General features: G+C 42.2%; 1 protein-coding gene across 1 annotated transcript in view; it reads left to right on the forward strand.

Annotated features, from left to right (window-relative positions):
- The window catches only part of nkd2b (NKD inhibitor of WNT signaling pathway 2b), a 40,928-nt gene extending 24,198 nt beyond the window's left edge, over positions 1 to 16,730 (forward strand). Inside the window, exons 4-10 of the mRNA XM_037676993.1 lie at positions 7,906 to 7,966; positions 10,664 to 10,791; positions 11,486 to 11,581; positions 11,697 to 11,829; positions 12,633 to 12,672; positions 12,777 to 12,907; positions 15,612 to 16,730. Coding sequence (XP_037532921.1) covers positions 7,906 to 7,966; positions 10,664 to 10,791; positions 11,486 to 11,581; positions 11,697 to 11,829; positions 12,633 to 12,672; positions 12,777 to 12,907; positions 15,612 to 16,234 — 1,212 coding nt within the window. The 3' untranslated portion in view covers positions 16,235 to 16,730. The remainder of the gene's footprint in view (positions 1 to 7,905; positions 7,967 to 10,663; positions 10,792 to 11,485; positions 11,582 to 11,696; positions 11,830 to 12,632; positions 12,673 to 12,776; positions 12,908 to 15,611) is intronic.
- Positions 16,731 to 17,965: the final 1,235 nt, after the last annotated feature.

A 17,965-nucleotide genomic window follows, 5' to 3' on the forward strand; every position in this document is an offset into this window, starting at 1 on the left:
TCAGCTTCACTGCAGGAGATCCTTCCTGCCCACAGCTATTAGCATCTATAACAACTCTTGAATGAAACCAGGATGATGAGCTATGACAACATTAATTTCCCTTTAGGATTAATAAAGTATCTTTGGATTGAATTGAATTGAATACTGTCATCTGCAAAGAACAACAAACAGAAAAGTTACTGAACAGGCAAATGATGTGAGTATTGCAAGCATTTAAAAATTATCTTTTGTCTCTGATCAAAACTAAAGTTGCTTAAGATGTGAAGTTTGTAATAAATTTACTGTAGCCACTGATCAGAAAGAAATCCAAAAATGAAATAAGTTTAAATACTGGCATGATATTAATTCATTTTAAACTCCACAAAGATTATATTTGGGCTCATTTTTGAGATAGTTCAAACGGTCCAAACGAACCTGAAAAGCAGCTCATGTCTCATAAGATCTGGTTTACTGTTCACATCTATCTGCGAGATGCACGGGATTCTAACAGACCTGGGGCACTCGAGTAACGCTGTTTTAAAATGTGCAACATTATAGTTTTTTATGAAAAATAAATAAACACAGGCCAAGTATAATATGAGAATCTTTATCAGTTTCAAACAGTCTTTATTCATCGAATTAAAATTTAAGAGTGGCCAGCTTCTAGAGCCAATATAGTTCTTTAAGTGTCCTGCTGCCCTTGGGTCAAAATGGTCCAAAAGGCCTCAGTATGAAGACTGAAGCCTTGTGGTAGCAGTGCACTTCAACAAAGGTATTTATTAAGAGACCAGGTTACGTGTATATGCTTCAACATTAATCTCTTTGTTTTTCCAAGAATAGCCGTTTTGTTTTACTGGTTTTAGAAATTTAGTTTTCCTAAAAGTCTAACCAAAGACAGGGTTTGCAAATCAGCCAACAGGCCTGTCTTCAGGGCAACTGTTGCGTTATTTAATTTGCACCATTGCTTAATGTATCGTCCCTGAACAAAGACATAAAACTGAATTGGACTGTCCTTCACTCTTCAGCTCCCAAAATAATTTAGGCATAACCCCTTCCCCCTCTCTCGACCCCTCACCTCCCCCTCATTTGCTCTCTTTCCAGTCTAATAGTTCACATCTGGTTTTGAGTCGAGGCCAGGTTGTTTTCTGCTGGAATGGAGGGCTTTTATTTCTTGATGCCCCCCCAGCCCCTCTCCTGTTTCATCTTCCAGAATGCAAAAGAAAATGCAGTTCGTTTACAAACCGGTGCTCCTTTCTTTACATTAATAATCCCCATCCCTCATTTGCTTTGCTGAGAAATCCCACAATTATTTTCGATTAACAGTCTGTTAGAGCAGGAATGCTGGTTGGCTGGCTGGTGGTCGTGAAGCCTTTCCTGTGGCGCCCTTGTAAGCGAAAGAGAACTCCCACTAATAGCCACTCAACTTTCATCCCCCATGCACCCTCTCAGCGTCAAATTAAGCAAAATAATATATATAAATCAGGATTGCACTAAACAAAGTGTCTTTTAAAAAACGTATTTTGTTCAGCCAACTAAAATATTTCATGCTTGAAACGAAGCTTCAGAGCTTTAGAATTGCACAAAAAAGAAGTCTGGATCCTATTTTTGTATTTGTCCTTCGACACGCATTAAGACATCTGATCAAGCTGCCATATTTCCTGCCTCGAGGCCAGAGAAACTGTGTAAACAATATTACTGTTTCTTTTAATACACAGTCTTCAAAACCAGTCGTGCATCAGATGGTTTGGAGAATGGACTTAAAGAAGAAGTGTGCACACTTATTTTTAGGGGGTGGGGGTGAGCCGGAGGGTGAGCTGTGAGAACAAAGATGTGCAGTGTTTTCCAGAGGGAGGATGGGTGGTAAAGGCAGGCGGAGGGGAGAGACAGACTGCTGGGGGACGTCTGATGTCACCTGGTAGGGAGCTATGAAAGCTTCCCCTGGTTACCCTATCCCACATAAAAGTCTGGCAGAAGACTGAGGCTTTAGGGAAGCCTGGCAGAACGGCTGCGTGAAACGGGAACAAACATCACACACCTTTCTCCCTGTCTCTTATGTCAAGACGTCGAAGAGGCAGCGCTTGTTTACACGGAATAGCATCAGTGTATTTTTATTTTTTTTTAAAGACAACGGAGAACTAATACCTCATTCTTTCAGTCTCTCTCTATCTTCTTAGAACGTCTACCCAACACGTCACATAGAATGATTTCAAGTTACAAAAGATGTTCTTGCATCACTTTTTTGTTTTAAATGACTTGCAGATTAGCGCAGCCAAAAGGGCTGTTTGTGATCCGATAGAGAGAGAGCGAGTGAGAGCAGTGAGATGCCAGAGAGCAGTTAATTACACATGTGGCAGGCAGATTTGATCCCGACACGGTGGGCGATGGCGATGGAGATGCCATGTGTTTAAACGTTAAACTGTAGACTGTGGTCAGAGCCAGCCTTCTCTCTCATTAGCTCCACCAGTACATATAATGAGCATAGGGTGGGGGGCATGTGCTAGACACAGCCTTGTTGTGCTCCCAGTAAGACATCTCCTGTTATCTGAACAGTAATTAAAGACTAGATTTGTTTTTGGCTGCTGGTTTGATTTATTCACTTTTGGTACATTTAAGGGAGAATTTTGTCTTTTTGTTCGGCGGTGCTTGTACCTTCTCCCGTCCTCTCATGGGACTAAAGGATGGGGAGAATCAGTTGCTGTGTTAGGTGTTCCTCTGAGATTCAGAACAGTGTGCCTGCGTGAACTTCCTCTTCCTAACTCACTGCCCTTCATTAGGGAACTGAAAGATAAAAGAGGCGAGTTTAACACTTCCAGTGCAGAAAGAAACAACTCGCCTAAGGAACCACAAAGATTAGTTTGATGTGTCTATTTTGTGTATGGGAGAACACACTTTCTCTAACTGTCAAGATGTCTTCCTGTTTTGGGGCACAGCGAACAGTACCCACTATCTCCACCTCTCCCAGAATTGCTCTGTAACTGTTATTAGCAACACAAGCTAATAAAAATGTATTTCTGCTTCTAAACTCTGTATCAACATGTTTACCCACAAAGAAAGTTCAGTGTGATGCGGGTGACCAATTTAGTGAGATAAAAACTGACACGACACCCCCCCCCCCAAAAAAAAGGCTTATTATAGCAACTCTCATCACTTTGTATGCACAAGTCAGCGGTTTTGTATTTTGAAGTAGGGGCTGATGAGAAACCCACTAAAATCCAACATGGCTGCCTCTTCACATCCAAAGTCGTAATAGCTGCAGTAATAAACTATTTATTTGCACTTCTTTCGGCTTCTGTATCATTAAATTATTGGCAGGAATACATTCTCTGTTACTGAGCATGTTTCTACCAATAAAGAGAAATATATTGATATTAGCATTTATTGCTAATAGTAGTTAGCCTGGTCACTGAGCACAGAAAACTATCAAATCCCATAGATTTGTTTGACGCAGCAGGAGCAGGGTTCTGTTGGGTGGGACGTTATCTTAGAAGATTTGAATTCTAACTTTCAAAGTAAAACAACTCTGAACTTAATATTCATATTCGGAGATTCAGAGAGATTTATTTGTCATTCGCATCTCATGTGATACATGTGGTGGAACGAGATTATGTACACAGGTTCCCAGTTACATCCAAAAATAAAATGTAAAAGAAAAACAGTAATAACATCTAAGATATGAACTAAGAAAAACATCAACTAAATAATACATTAAGCACTAATAGCGTAAAAACATTATGTCGAACAGCAGCACGAACATGAGTCTGTGTGAGCAGATGAGCACGCATGAACACATCAACATTGAAACAGATCAGCAGCAACATGATGTGATTTTTCACCGTGATTATTCTGGTTAGAGATTCATGAGTCTAACAGCCTCAGGGTAGAAGCTGTTCCTCAGTCTAGTGGTTCTACAATTAATGCTCCTTAGCCTCCTTCCTGAGAGGAGCAGGGCAAAAAGTGTGTGTGCTGGGTGAGTGTGGTCCTTCATGATGCAGGTGGCCCTCTTCCTGCTTCTGGAGGTGTAAATGTCTGTGATGGTGGGGAGGCTGATTCCAACAGACTTCTGTGCAGCCTTCACCACTCTCTGCAAAGCTTTTCTTTCTGCAGCTGTGCAGCCTCCATGCCACACATTGATGCTGGAGCACAGGATGCTCTCCACTGCACACCTGTAGAAGGAGGTGAGGACTGAGCTTCCCAGACCAGCTTGTCACAGCCGCCTGAGGAAGTAGAGTCTCTGATGAGCTTTCTTGATCAGGCTCATAGTGTTGTTGCTCCAGCTGAGGTTGTCATTCAGGTGTACACCCAAGTACTTGTAGCTGGAGACCACTTCCACCGCAGATCCTCTTATGTTCGGGTGGTGTAGGTGAGTTTGTTCCATCTGAAGTCCATGATCATCTCCTTTGTCTTCTTCACATTGATGTGAAGGTTATTCCATATATATATTCAGGTGTATGGACAAAACTCCCAATACATTTTTAAGGGCAAGGTTCTTTATTGTCATTCGCATCACATGTAGTACATGAGGTAGAACGAAATAGTGGACACAGGATCCCAGTTGCATCCAACAATAACAAAAATATAAAATGTCAAAAGAAACAGTAAATAAAAATATAAACGAATATATACGTTCAACGAACGCCAAACGGTACGCTAAAGATCTAAGATACACGATTGTCACTAATAGTGCAAAACAATACACCAACCAACAGCAGCACGAACATGAGTCTTTGTGGGTAGATGAGTACGAATGAATGAATACAGCAGCATGAAACATTAAAACACCAAAGGTATGATCTTTGTGACACCTCATGACATTTAGACCCTCAGAATTGCTCACACATTTCCAGTTCTGAGTTATTATCACCTTCTAACCTGCCACACCTCTTCATACCAATATTGCTCATTTGAGCAAGATTGAGCAGTTCCCTTGTGACTGAATGAGGAGTTGTTACCATTGATGGGTTATAATGCTGTCAGGATATATGGCTACCAATCCAAAATTACACAGTCACTCAGCACCGAGATCATCAGAAGCAACAAGGACTTGCTTCCTGTCTAAACACAGCCTGGATGGATACTTTTACCTTAAGAAAAGGAGTTACAACAACTGGATCCTGTGGCAAAGCAATTGCCAGAGATCAGCTGGGGTGTAAGAGCGCAGTCGCAATGAATGACACGTATGAGAACTCTTGATCGTTTGTCAACCATAACCAGTCAGCTGATAGGACAGGAGTTGAACACACAAAGCTATGCACAACCTTGAAGGTAGTAGCAAAGCAGCTGTGAAGTCAACCCAGTCAGATTCTTAGGCTCTCCTCAAAGCCATTGAAGAAGTCTGTGCCAACATGGGAAGATTCAAACCTACAAGCAGGATCTTGCAGGTCAGCGCCATGAACGTGTGCCCAAGTATCCATCCACTAACGTGAACTTTTGTCTTTTTATTTTCATTAGTGGTGTGAACTTGTCTTGTGAGTTTATGTGAAGGAATCCAAAATACAATATTTGCCATGCAAAAAAAGACATTTTGACAGCCACAAAAATAAGCTTTTTTGTTGTTGTTGTTATGTCCTGATGCATGCACAATAATCCAGTAACTAGGTCCTCTGGGCAGATTCTTCTTTCTTGAAACGTTTCATCTTTTATCCAACTTCCTCAGTCGCTTCAGACTGAATGAAGCTTTGTTAGATTTATTATTATTACTTTCTATTAGTTTGTATCCTTTTGCATATTTTGCACACATACTGTAAAACACAAAGTTTGTTTTCTCAGTCATCCAGGTATATAACAACAAAAAAGGTTGAATCATGTCATCTGGACTTCGTTTTTTTTTTGTTAAAAAGAAACGTTTCGCCCCTCATCCAAGAGGCTTCGTCAGTCTGAGGCCTAGCCATCTGGTATTACCCAGAAGCCACCCTGACAAACTTTGTGTTTTTGAAACCATTAGTGAAAAGGCCAGACTTCAGGGGTATCTGAGGCAGGCTTGAAACACAAGAGTCAGGGTGGCTTCTGGGTAATACCAGATGGCTAGGCCTCAGACTGACGAAGCCTCTTGGATGAGGGGCGAAATGTTTCTTTTTAACAAAAAAAAACGAAGTCCAGATGACATGATTCAACCTTTTTTGTTGTTCATACTGTAAAACCTTTGTGAACATTTTGTCTCGGTGTTTGAATGTAGAAAATGCAGAGATGGTTGTTTTGAGCTCGTAGCGCTAATAGTAGTTAGCCTGGTCGCGGAGCACAACAACTGGCTAATCCTGTGGGTTTGCAACTGGAACACACTTAAGTTGGTCTATTTCCCAAATCTGAGTTCAGACTTTCAAACAAAATAACCAAAATATGTAATAGTGGATCATTTTCCTCAGTAAACAAATGACCAAGTATAATATTTTTGTCTCATTTGTTTAACTGAGGTTTTTTTTTTTTTATCTACATTTAGGACTTGTGTGAAAATCTGATGATGTTTTAGGTCATATTTATGCAGAAATTTAAAAAAAATGTAAAGAGTTCACAAACGTTCAAGCACCAGTGTAGGTCCCATCTCCTAAACGGCCTCCTCTTTTATCAGCCTCCCGTCTTTGTTCCTTTTATCTTCCCTTCCCTATTTCTCCCTTTTATCCCAACTTTGCTCTTTTCCTTCCTCCTGGGTCCCTCCCCTCCTCTACAAACACTTGACTCTCATTCTTTCACAGCTTTTTAAAATGTATTTATTTTTTGTCTCTGGTGGCCAATTTGCAAGCGTCATTCAAGCCTTGACCCTGAGACTCATTGCACCCCCCAACCCCATCTCCATTTTAAAGATGAAGGTCAGGACCAGATTACAAACTGGAGGTATCATCTAGCAAGGAGAGGAATAATTAGGTCTTTGAGGTTGTTGAATGGAACCGTGAGCCTCGGCGCTGTGATTACGCTCAGAGATGGAGGGGAAGGAGAAACGGTGTTGGGGGTGCACATGCAGATGTTCATACTCTAAACTTAGGTCTCAGCCTGACAAAGTTACAAGGAGTTCTTTTGTTTTCTAGTATCTATCTGTTTTTTATTTGTCCTAACTCCATTCGTCCTCCTTGATTTAATCGAGTGAGATGTGTTTTTGTTTTTCCCAAGTGTGTGCGGAGCAGCTTTAGAGGACCAGGAATGACGTAAACGAGATGAATCATTTGCTGTTTAAGTCCTTGTGGTTTAGGACTCGTTCTGCTCTTAATTTTCATTGTTTCCACCATCAAGTTGTAATTAAAAAATGGCTCCGTTGGTGAGCGGAGACCTTGTCTCCATTCTTCAGCACATGTTCTGCTTTATGCTGGCGCTAGATTTTTCACAAATGACTGTTTTTCTTTTTTCTTTCCATCCTTTTTTGTGCTGCTTCACGTTGTGCAATCACATGTTCCTTCCCATCTGCGAGGAACTTTCCATCTGGCAGTTATTCTGCAGTTAAAATAAATGCAGCCCAGACCTCATTTCAACGTCTCTCCTACATAAACCCTACATCTCAGTTAAGTTGTAAGAAAGTCGTACAACAAAACCATTTTTCCCCCTCCTCCCCCGTAAACTCTGGGCTTCCAGTCAAACTTCTCAGTGGGTCTGTCATGTCAAGAAGGATGAGAAGAAGCAGGTTGGCTCAGACGATGAAGTGCTTCGCTGGGCTTTTTGATGGATGCGAGGGACCGGTTTGAGAAGCCGGGAAGGATGTTGAAAGGCCGGCTGTGGCCGCGCTCGCTGCGTCCCAGACGGCGAAGCACAATAAGCGTGCAGATGTTCAAAGTGCTCGGCCTCGCCGGAGCCTCCAGCGCTCATCTGAGTAGGAAATGCTTTGGCTGGAACTGTTTGTTTTCTCTGAGTCTGTGGTCTGAACTGTGGATTCACTTACATCTCTGATCCCCTCCTCCTCCTCTTCTCTGTTCTCTCATCCTCTCCTCATTTCTCTCCTTTTCCCAGGAGTTTCCCAACGGTGATCTGAAGGAAGGACAACTCGCAGACCAACACTGTCCCCTGGAGGGTACGTAGAGAAAAGTTTTACAGCAGTTCTTAGGTTTGCGTTGCCGTAGCGACCAGATCTTAATTGGGCTGCAGAAAGTTGTTCGTTACCCGCATTTAAAAGTAAAGTACTTAACTTCATTAACTGTTAGAAAAGTAAAGTACTTAACTTCATTAACTGCTAGAAAAGTAAAGTACTTAACCTCATTAACTGTTAGTCCCTGTTGGTCTGTTGGCAAAATGTTTTCTGAACCGGTGAACAGATTTTAATGAAACTCTCAGAAAGTAATCATTGGCCAAACTGCTCCAACTGTTTATCGTTTGGAGTCGGCATGATTCAGCTAATCTACCCTCGTAAACACAAACGTCTGTAACCATCAACTTTACAGATATTGACCTAAAATTTGACGTGGTAGTAGCTGAGAGTTATCTCCAGCGCGTGCTTTGAGATGACTTGCGAGATGTTGCGATTTCTTGTGTAAATGTGTACTGGTTTTAAGATCCAAGCAAAAAGACCCCCCCCCCCAAAAAAAAAATAGTAATTTTTCAAAATAAGATGATCCTACTTTAAAACGTGTGTGAAAGCTGGTGTCAAGGAATGTAGGCCTTTAATCTTTTATGTAATCTTTAATCTTCCTCTCCGTCGATGGTGAGCTGCTGTTGTGGGGGAAATGTTGAGCCACCGCGGCAGCATGCACAGCCCGTTTAAGTGTCTGTCTCAGTTTGATTCGTTGTTTTTTTTCTGCTTTAGTTCTTGATTTAAACAATATTAACACTAAAATACAAATATTTATACGCCCAAGATTATAGTAAAGATGTATCTCTTTAATGTTTATTTGTTCCCCCCTCCCCAAAACTCACGATATTCTTTGTCAGTTTCAAATGTTCAGAGTTTATCATAAATATCTGCAATTTTCAATTTTACACGGGAGTTTAGCAAAATAAAGAGGTGAGCTGATGATGCGTGTGGTCCGTGCCATGAGAATTAAACAACAGATTTATTACAGAGAGAATACTGATGATGATTCAGGGAAACGTTTTGAGTTTCAAACTTTTGTTAGTTCATTTCCTGCTTTTTGGATTCATTTGATTCACCCCTGGCTCTGAAGGAGAAAAGACACTGTCGTGAAGAGCTACAGATTCAGTGCTCATTCATTTTACGTCATTTAAAGTGTGGATCTTTGCACGAGTTCTTATTTTGTCTTCACTAAACAAACCAGTCGAGTTCAGAGCTGAAGCATGGCTCGCTAGTTCCTGACACTTGATGCTCTTATCCAGAGTTTCACACAGTTTCATCATGTTTTATCTTCTAACTTCCATTTGATGAACATCATGGTGCCCAACGCGTCTATCTCGATTTACCAGTCAATCGTAAAGATGGGTAGATCACGCGGGGTAAAAAAAATTAGACGTCAGCCTATCATACATCCTGAAATTTGTCACTTGATTGACATACAGGGCAGCCAGTCTGAGGCCCCGTTTACACGACGTGAAACATCCGGCCGTTCATTTACACAACGGCCCTCGTTCTCTCTGAAACCGAAGGTTTCTGAATCCAGGTCTCAGAGTGGAGATTTTCCGAGGACCCCCCCCCCCATGGACATGTGAAATGCTCTCTGCAGGTGTGAAGTCACATGTGCACTACAGGCAGCTGCAGTCCAAAGTTTTTCTGCACTAACACCAGTTATAATAAATGACAGAGAGCATAGTGGTTTTGTGCTGCTCACCCTTTTTCAGCATGTTGGGGCAAAACTAATAAAATCCAGGGTCCAAAGAGACGTTTGTGTGTTCACCAGTCTGAATGTAACGGTCATCATCCAGATGCTGCATGCGTGATGAGGGTTGCCAGATAATAATAATAATAAATAATGTGTTATGTATTGTCATCATTGTATGTTTCCATACAATGGTGAAATTGGCTCTCTGCATTTCACCCATCCACCACCAGGTGGTGCAGTGGGCAGCTATTGAAAGTGCCATGGGAGCGTTTAGGGATGGGGTGTGGTGCTCAGAGACACCATGAGATGTGCAATGACTGGGGAACGAACCCAGGACTTTCGAGTCCCTGCCTCTATCCCATCTTGGCCCATAAATTAAAAATTTCTTATTTACCCCTTCCTTTTCTGCGCACATGTTCAACAAACTCAACACACACCTCATCTTAGAGTATCTATACTCAGCACATATGACAGTTTAGGTCAAAGTACTATAATTTTAAAAGTGACAGTACTATACAGTAGTTCATGATTTCTTATCTGGCAACCTGACTGACATGGAAACTACAGCGTTTTCCTGTAAATCTGCTCATTTTTTATCACCCACCCCCAATAAAAGTTGGAAAAACACTAACATTTCCAGAGGTTGTTCTCGTGTAAACGGGGTCTTAGAGTAGGTAGATCCCTTTGGTCATTTTAAAAGGAGCTTGCATGCTGAGAAAGTGTGGGCACCCCTGATCTAAGGTAAAACACGTATTCATGGCCTCTGGTTGAGAGAGTTTGACTCTTGAAATTGGTTTTGTACGCCTCGTATGGATCAGTCTGATTAACAATGATTTTTTACCTGCTACAACAGAGCAGGTACTTTTACCAGGATTTGATTTTTATTGTTGAGAGTCTGATCAAAAGCACTGAAGGAGAGTTCTTAAATTGTGGGACTTAGAGAATATTTTCCATACTTACTGAGATACACGAAAGGTTTGAAGGTTTTCTTGTGTTTACAGTGGTTCTCCCCCCGGAGAAGGCCGAGCGCTGTGAAAGCTATCTGCAGCGTTTACACCTGGAGGACGGCGAGAAGGAGGCACTCAGAGAGACCACCAAAGCTTCGGGAAAGAAACGCATCAGCCTCGATGTAACTACGACCCAGAAACAACTACTTTATTTGGTTTCAATGTACAACAACACAATTATGTGGTTAAAACAGTTCCACCATTACAGTTCTTTGTGTCAGAGATATTCAAGTTTATAAGCCAGTGGTGTTAAACACACTTTGAGGCTCAGTGCGTTTAGTTTAAATATAGTTTTGAGAGTTAACTATAGTATTTGTTTTTAAGCTTTACACACCATCTGGATACTGACATCCCCTCCAGATTGTATTCTGATTCATTCGAGGAACAAACTGAATTATCTGATAGGAAAATTTAGAATTTCATGCTATAAATGGTTAGAAATGCCCTTCAGCAATTACAGAAAGTCAGCTTGATGATTTATTGCGAAACCACAAAGGGCTCCAGCTCTGAGACACAGTTCTGTGTTTCAAATAACAGCCCACAATAATCTGATAGCTCTATCTCAAAGTTACTGTCAGAATTTGAAAGAGGACTTTTTTTTTTCACTAAAATACTTACATAAAACAAGTTTTTACCTCTATTTTGCAACAAAAGTTATTTAATTTATTACCACATACACTCAGTTGAAACCTTTAATTATAAGGTCATCTGCTGCCCCCTGCTGTTACAAATGTGTAATCACTTTTCTTTTTTAAAATCACCACAGCATATAGTTTTAAAACTTTCAGCTCATATGTAATAAAAATGTCTTCTCAGGACGTGGAGTGTGGCGTTTCTGTGGAGGACGACAACCGTCAAGAGTGGATCTTCACTCTGTACGACTTCGACAACAGCGGCAGAGTTACCAAAGAAGTAACTCCGTCCTGCACCCCCCCTCTGAAATGTCTCTTTGTTTAACATTATATCTGACGCTTGGTTCGTCTTGTGTTGGATGTGAGAAGGTGAACTGTTCTGTCTGTCTCTAAAGGACATGTCGAGTTTGATGCACACCATCTACGACGTGGTGGACGCGTCTGTCAATCACTCCTGCCACAACAAAAACAAGACTCTGCGTGTGAAGCTGACCGTCACTCCAGAGCCGAGGGGCCACAAAGGAGCAGGTGAATACAATAAAACAAGGGCATCAACAACGTTTGTTGACTTATTAGTTTTTTTTTTAAGTAATCCAGACAGCGATATGGACTTAACAAATCTTAATGAATTAAGCTAGAATAGATTAAACTGTAGTGACCGTAATATAAGATTAAAAAAAATATTAAATTATTTTAGCTCAGAGCTGCAGCGTTCAGTGGAATGCAACATGAAATCAGACCACTGGTAAAAATATTAAAAGAAACTCAATTCAAACTACACAAAGTTTGTTTTCTCAGTCATCCAGGTATATAACCACAAAAAAGGTTGAATCATGTCATCTGGACTTCGTTTTTTTGTTAGAAAGAAACGTTTCGCCCCTCATCCAAGAGGCTTCGTCAGTCTGAGGCCTAGCCATCTGGTATTACCCAAAAGCCACCCTGACTCTTGTGTTTCAAGCCTGCCTCATATACCCCTGAAGTCTGGCCTTTTCACTAATGGTTTCAAAAACACAAAGTTTGTGACTTCAGGGGTATCTGAGGCAGGCTTGAAACACAAGAGTCAGGGTGGCTTCTGGGTAATACCAGATGGCTAGGCCTCAGACTGATGAAGCCTCTTGGATGAGGGGCGAAACGTTTCTTTCTAACAAAAAAACGAAGTCCAGATGACATGATTCAACCTTTTTTGTTCAATTCAAACTAGTTGCAGACTAACTTGTTAAGTGTGTGCATGAAAGGGAAAAAAGCAGAGCCTGTCTTTTTGTAAGCTTGTGAAAGCATTAACTCATTCGTTCGGTTGATTTTCTGATCTGAACTCTTGATTGTCTCCTCAGAGGAGGGACGGTCCTCCGACAAGCGGCTGTCCTACTTCAGGTGAGCATGTGCAGTTTTAAAGCTTTACTGTGAACACACGTGCTCCAAATGTACAAACGCTGTGATTTGTACACCTTTTTTTAATTTTCATTACTCATTCATAGCAATAAGGGGCAGAGCAACGAGCCGCCGCCTGCCACCGAGGGTCAGCATTACTGCGTGGACGAGAACACAGAGAGGAGGAATCACTACCTGGACCTGGCTGGTATCGAGAACTACACCTCCAGATTTGAAGGTAAGAGCTTTGAACGTCAAACAAGTAGAGGTTTTATGAGCACAGGTGTACACAATGTCCTGCGATACGTTTGTGTCTGTCCTTTGGTAGCAGCCTAACTCAAACAAAACAAGGCAGGAACTCTGGTTGTTGAATCTTTTCAAGTGTGGGATCTGACGAAAGTTATGAACAGTGACCGTATTTTCCAGGCTATACGTCGCTCCAGAGTATAGGTCGTATCAGTCAAAGCATCAGTCAAAAAATGCCTCATGAAGAGGAAAAATAACATCTTCGGAGTATAAGTCACATTTATTATGCATCGCCACTGACCCCTTGCTCTTGGAAAATGTGGGCTTGTATCATGCATAAAATAGATTAGCTGCCAAAAATCAATTGACGGCTGCGGGAGCGCGCATGGGAGGACTCACTGTTGCAGTTTTTCAAAAACTGAACAAGATTAACACCTAAAAACTGTAAGCGTTATTCAAAGGTCTGAAGCAGGCTCTGAAACAAATGTGCACAGCATTATTGCAGGTTTATTGTACAGATAAGTGGAAATCACAAACTCACAGGACGTCTGCCCATTTCACCTCAACACCCGCCTCATTAACAGCGCGCACCACATTTTTCTTCAGAAACTGGTCACACCCCTTGGTGTCGTCATCTCCGCTCGTAGGACAGCCTACTTTTACCACGTGACCAGCCTCTCAGCCAATAATACTTCCATCACTGATGTGAACAATCAAGTGTCAGGCTTGTTGCAGAGTGCAGGCGTGTAACTAAAACTCCTTCCTACCGAAAACAAAAACCCGGAAATAAAAGTTCTGCATCAGTTTAATATGCATCCGTAGGTGTACACAACTTCAGTAACATAACAAAATATAATACTGATAGAAATATATTTCAAAACAATTATTTGTTTGCACCGGTTGGCATCCATGCCGGGGGCCCTTCCCTCCGCTGCTGGAACGGAGAGGAAGGGCACAGCAAGACACATAGTCCGCGGCCCTAGGAAGCGGCAAGGTGCGGGAAAGGAGACACTGTAGAGCTCGCAGCCGGAGCCGTGAGCCACCTTTGTCCCTGTAGTATATAGTGCTGCTCACTAATACATGAATGGGTTGTGATCTGTGGTGGCAGAGTGATATGTAATGTGATGAGACCAGGAATGATGCTGATGTTATGACACTAAGGTGTTCTGAAGACGATTGTTAATAATACAGTTCATGATGAGTCCGTCAAGCATCCGTCTTCTTGTAGTGAAGGAGTAAGTCAACATATACTGTATTACAGTCCCCAGACCCTTCCAGGCTGACCCAGAGCTGGTCGCTGCGCACCGCTGCGGAGGAAATGCACCCGGCGGGAACCCGCCAGACATGGTGGGAAGGTCCCCCGCAAGGGGGAATTCTCAGCTGCCGAGCTGAGGTTGAATTCCCTGGGCAGACTGTGTCCCCCACCCGTTTACAAACTTTCTTTTTGCCGCTCGATTACCATTTTGGGCTGCATATTTTATTACCTGCAGTTTGTAATCTGTTGAATAGCATTTTCATTTGGGGGCATTTTACTTGTGTTAAGTTTTTCTCAGTTATCTCTAACTGAATGTTTTTTTTTTGGGGGGGGGGGGGGGGGGGGGGGGGGGGGTTGTTAGTGGTAGAGGAACAATTTATAGTTGTCAAAAGTCTAGAGGATGCTCTCGCAGCTGCAAATGGTTATGTTTACTCTGGTTCATGTCTGTATGAATGAATATTTAACACGTCGGTCAAAAATTGTGTCATGAGTATGGAACAAGAAGTACAAGTCGCAGGACCGGCCAAATTATGAAAAAAAGAGCGACTTATAGTCCGGAGAATACGGTAATATTTTACCTGTTGGTAGATTCACTGTTTCCTCTACCATTATCCAAAGTGGGTGACCTCCAACAGGACCCCCCCCCCCCCCCATGAAGATCACAACATTTAATAAATAAATAAATGTCTGCACATGGTTTCACCTTCCCAATGGACTGCAGTCAGGGGAGACGCCTCCCACGTCCCTGACCTCACTGGGACTTCTGTGACTAAAATCTAACATTGTATTAAATGTGTATCGTACAAAGTAGTGCAGTCCGGTGACACACAGGCACGTCCGACTTATGCGTGTGATCAAACTCACACTAGCAGAGAGAAAGAGAGAAAGCACCAAGGAAAATGTTGGACCTAACTGAAAACCAGACACATAGCTGCATATTTTTTTAATGCTCTCATCGTGAAAGTAGCAGCAGTGACACCCTGGTCAGCTCTCCTGCTCCGGTCCACATGTAGAACACCTTGCAGGTCCTCCCAACAAGTGATGAGAGAGACATCTGAGCATCGTAGAGTATCCTGTGAGCACCAGACAAGTTTGACAGCAGGTAAAATGGATCATTTTGATTTGACTGAGAACACATGTGGCTCCTGAGTTTTAGTGATGTCATTTCAGGCGTCTCTGCCCTGGCATCATTTGAAGCCACAGTTAGAGCACCTGCACCTGTTCTGACCGCACTCCCGCTTTGAACGAGCTAAAAGCGACAACCAGAGCGAGCTCTAGCACGAGGACACGTCCTGCAGAAATGTCGGAATGTTTCTGTGATTATCAGAATGCAACGTTTCAGTTTTATTAGTTATCTGAAAACACGGCTGCACGTGACAGGATATTAGGAGTTGTTGCTGATGAATAATGAAGCCACTGCCGTCTCTGTCCTTTCCTTCAGGAACCACCCCCGTCTTCCCCCCTCAGGAGACCAATGGTCGGAGTTCACATAGCCAGAGTCGCTCGCACTCCCAGGAACCAGAAGCCCATGCTGTTCACCAGCGCCGCTCACAGGTCATCAGCGACAGCTACAACGCTGTAGAGGGACGAAGCAAGGGTCCGCATTCCTTCAAATCCCCCAAAGGAACCTACAAAGGGAGTGGAGGGAATAATGGGGGCAGTGGAGGGGGTAGGTCCACTAAATGCCACAGTTACAACCCTCCTCTGCAAACGGTCCTGCACAGCAGCAGCGCTGCAGGCCACGGAGGTCAGGATGTGTACCACCTGCCGCACCAAGCGCAGCCCTCCAGCCACCACCAGCACCCTCTGCAGTACAGCCACAGCAAGCGGCTGAAGGCCAGAGCTCGCGAGTCCCTGTCTCCGTCGAAAACGCCCCACCTGCCTCAGTCCCACCCCCACCAACAGCCCCCAGTGCCCTCCGTACTGCCGAGCGTGGAGAGAGAACAGGCGTCGGGGCCGCCAGGGAGCCCTGGGTTTGCGGTTCCGGTGGTACAGCGCCACGAGCATCACCATCACCACGAACACCACCACCATCACCACTATCACCACTACCACCAGACATGACGCCCCTCAGCGTGCAGTGACCAAAACTGTACAGGACCCACCACAACCAACCCGTCTGAAGGACTTATTCGCCCAACGGGAACATCTCAGACCAGGAACTTTAAAACCTCGTGTTAATTCCACAAACCCATCCTGAGACAGACGTTAGAACAAAACCTCTACAGTTTGTCACAATTTTCCAGTGTTTTATCATTTTTTAAATTAATACTCTGTACACACACTTGTCGGGGGAGTCGGTAGATAAAAAAATGAACCAGATAACTGTCATGTCTCTTCTCCCTCTTGAAGCTCAGTAAAGTCCTACAAGCTACAGTTGACGTCAGGACAGCTGTTCTGCGTGAGACTTTTCCAAATCTCTCAGGTGTAAAAGGTGCTGCTGCTCTCCAGCTTTTCACGGAGGCGTCACTTTATTTAGACGCCTGCTGTGGGCTGAGAGGTCGTTTATTGTTTGTTTGTTTGTTTGTTTTTGGGCGAGGAGGGGAGGTATAAAATCACCACTGCCAGATTTAATGCAAAAATATCTCTATGTATAAAAAAATCTATATATGTTAACATTTTACTGTATGATAATTACACCCATTATGCATATTTCATCATGAATATAATTATGCATATATGTATTTTGTCTTTTATATATTTTAATAAACATTATTTAGTTCATTTATTCTTCTGCAAGTTTTTTCTCCCCCTCAGAGCAGTGTTGACGGCACCGATGATTTAAAGTGATGCGCTACTTTCTGATTTTTACGACTGTTCACCAGATTTAGCTGCTTTTAGTTGAGTCAAACTTTCAGAACAACCGGAGCTCTTTTAGTGCCTTCAACACCGATCTTTATTGTTTTGTGTTAAAGATTTGAATATAGACGTGTTAAAAAATGGGCACAAAAAAATAGTAGAGTCAAAGTTGAGAACTAGGTTTTTGTCACATAGGCTTCTCCAAAAGATAGTTTAATTTAGGGTAAATTGGGCTTTAATTTTCAATATTTCTAATTCTGTGAATGTGAAGCATTCACATTATTGTGATCCATTGTTCTTCAATACGTTTTTTAACACGATTTTTATCCTGCAGTTTTCAAACTATTTCAATAAATCAAAACGTTCAGCTGTTTCAGGACAATCTTGCTATGACATTTGGTATTTGTGCAACTTTAGCTTTTTAATATCTTTAGCCTTTTCTGACTTTTTTCCCCCCGCATAGAAACTGAATTGAGCTCATTTTCCATCCTTCAAATCTTTACATGTGTTTACAACCTTTTACTGCTCCTTTCACTTTTTGTTCTGGTTCAGCTTCTTTCAGCTTCTTATGAAAATATAAACTTTTTTCAGCTAATTTCAGGTGGTTTTTTTTAGCTGTTTTGTGCTCCTTTCAGACTCATTCAACTAACTACATTTTGTGCTTCTTCTAACTTCTTTTTGCCAATTTCAGCTTGTTATGCTCCTTTCAGCTTATTTCTGCAAGTTTTATCTTTTTCTGCTATTTCAGCTACTATTAGCAGTTTTTATGCTAATTTTAGCTTTTTTAGCTAATTCCACATTTTTTGCACTCATTTCAACTTTTTTCACCCTAATTCAGGTAAAATGCGCTCTCTCTCCACTTCCTTCTGGTAATTTTAGCTCCATTCTGCTTTTTAGCTACTTTTCAGCTATTTTGTGCTAATTTCAGCCTTTTTAAAAAAAATCCAATTTCCTAATTTTTGTGCAAACTTAATCCAGCAAAAATGTGTTCTTTCT

The sequence above is a fragment of the Nematolebias whitei genome, chromosome 5 (genome assembly GCF_014905685.2).
Source record: "Nematolebias whitei isolate Nwh7 chromosome 5, NemWhi1, whole genome shotgun sequence".
Taxonomy (NCBI): Eukaryota; Metazoa; Chordata; class Actinopteri; order Cyprinodontiformes; family Rivulidae; genus Nematolebias; species Nematolebias whitei.